At 54.9% G+C, this 869-nt stretch overlaps 1 protein-coding gene across 1 annotated transcript; it reads right to left on the bottom strand.

Annotated features, from left to right (window-relative positions):
* Positions 1-5: 5 nt before the first annotated feature.
* Positions 6-863, bottom strand: LOC110034600 (the record flags this gene model as incomplete). Its single annotated transcript, XM_020738847.1, has 1 exon — positions 6-863. A coding segment is annotated over exon 1 (618 nt), but the record flags the coding sequence as incomplete, so codon positions are not given.
* Between the last annotated feature and the right edge of the window lie 6 nt (positions 864-869).

The raw sequence follows: 869 nt of genomic DNA, 5'->3' as shown, positions 1-869 counted from the left end.
GCCAAATTCAAGTACCTATCCACCTCCCTCCTCTCCCTCCACCTCGCCCTACAAATAACACACTTAGCCCCTCTCCTCCCCCTGATCCTCTTCCACCTCCCCCAACACTCCTCGTGCAAACCATTCCCACAAACCCCGCACCTTACCACTCTCTCTTCAATCTCCGTTTCCATCTCCTCCAAACAAACCGGACACGCTCCTCCCGACGATCTGTTCTCCTCCCCGTCTCCAGATCTGGCGACGGTTGCCGAGAAGAAGAGCTGACGGAAGCGTTGGAGAAGGCGGGGATTGGCTACGGACTCTGGGTTTGTGGGGGAGGAGAGAAGGCGAGGAAGGAATGAGGGGCGGAGGAAGCGGCGGAGGAGTGAGGGGTGGTGATGGGGGAGGCGGAGGACACGGAGGAGTATAAAAAGGATGTGTTTGCAGGGGATGGTGGGATCTGGGCAGGAGCACGTTGGGGTTTGGGAGAGGATGACTGTGTAGACATTGGAGGTGGAGCCAAGGATGTGGAAGGTGTGGCCGGAGCGGTGGAGGAGGAGGAGAGGGTGGTGGAGGGCGCGGAAGATGCGGGAGTTGATTGTCATGCGAGGGGAGGGCGATTCGTTGGAGCCGATGGATTCCATGCTAAGTCGATCGATCGATTGATGCGGATGCGATGGGTTTTGTTTTTGTTCTGGGAGAAAAGGTGCTTTGATTGAGAAAAGGGGAAGCGGGAAGGTTGAGGGTTGCAGGGCACGTAAGGTAATGAGGGTTGGATTGAAGGTTCATCGTAAGCAACTAAAATATGCGGTTTTTTTGGTCGGGGGAGCAGCCATGATCGGCTGAATTTAATTACTTGGGATGCAGATTTGTAGAGGATTCCATTAATT

This window comes from Phalaenopsis equestris, unplaced genomic scaffold, assembly GCF_001263595.1.
Source record: "Phalaenopsis equestris unplaced genomic scaffold, ASM126359v1 Scaffold191058, whole genome shotgun sequence".
NCBI lineage: Eukaryota > Viridiplantae > Streptophyta > Magnoliopsida > Asparagales > Orchidaceae > Phalaenopsis > Phalaenopsis equestris.
This window is presented reverse-complemented; position numbering and strand designations above follow the sequence as displayed.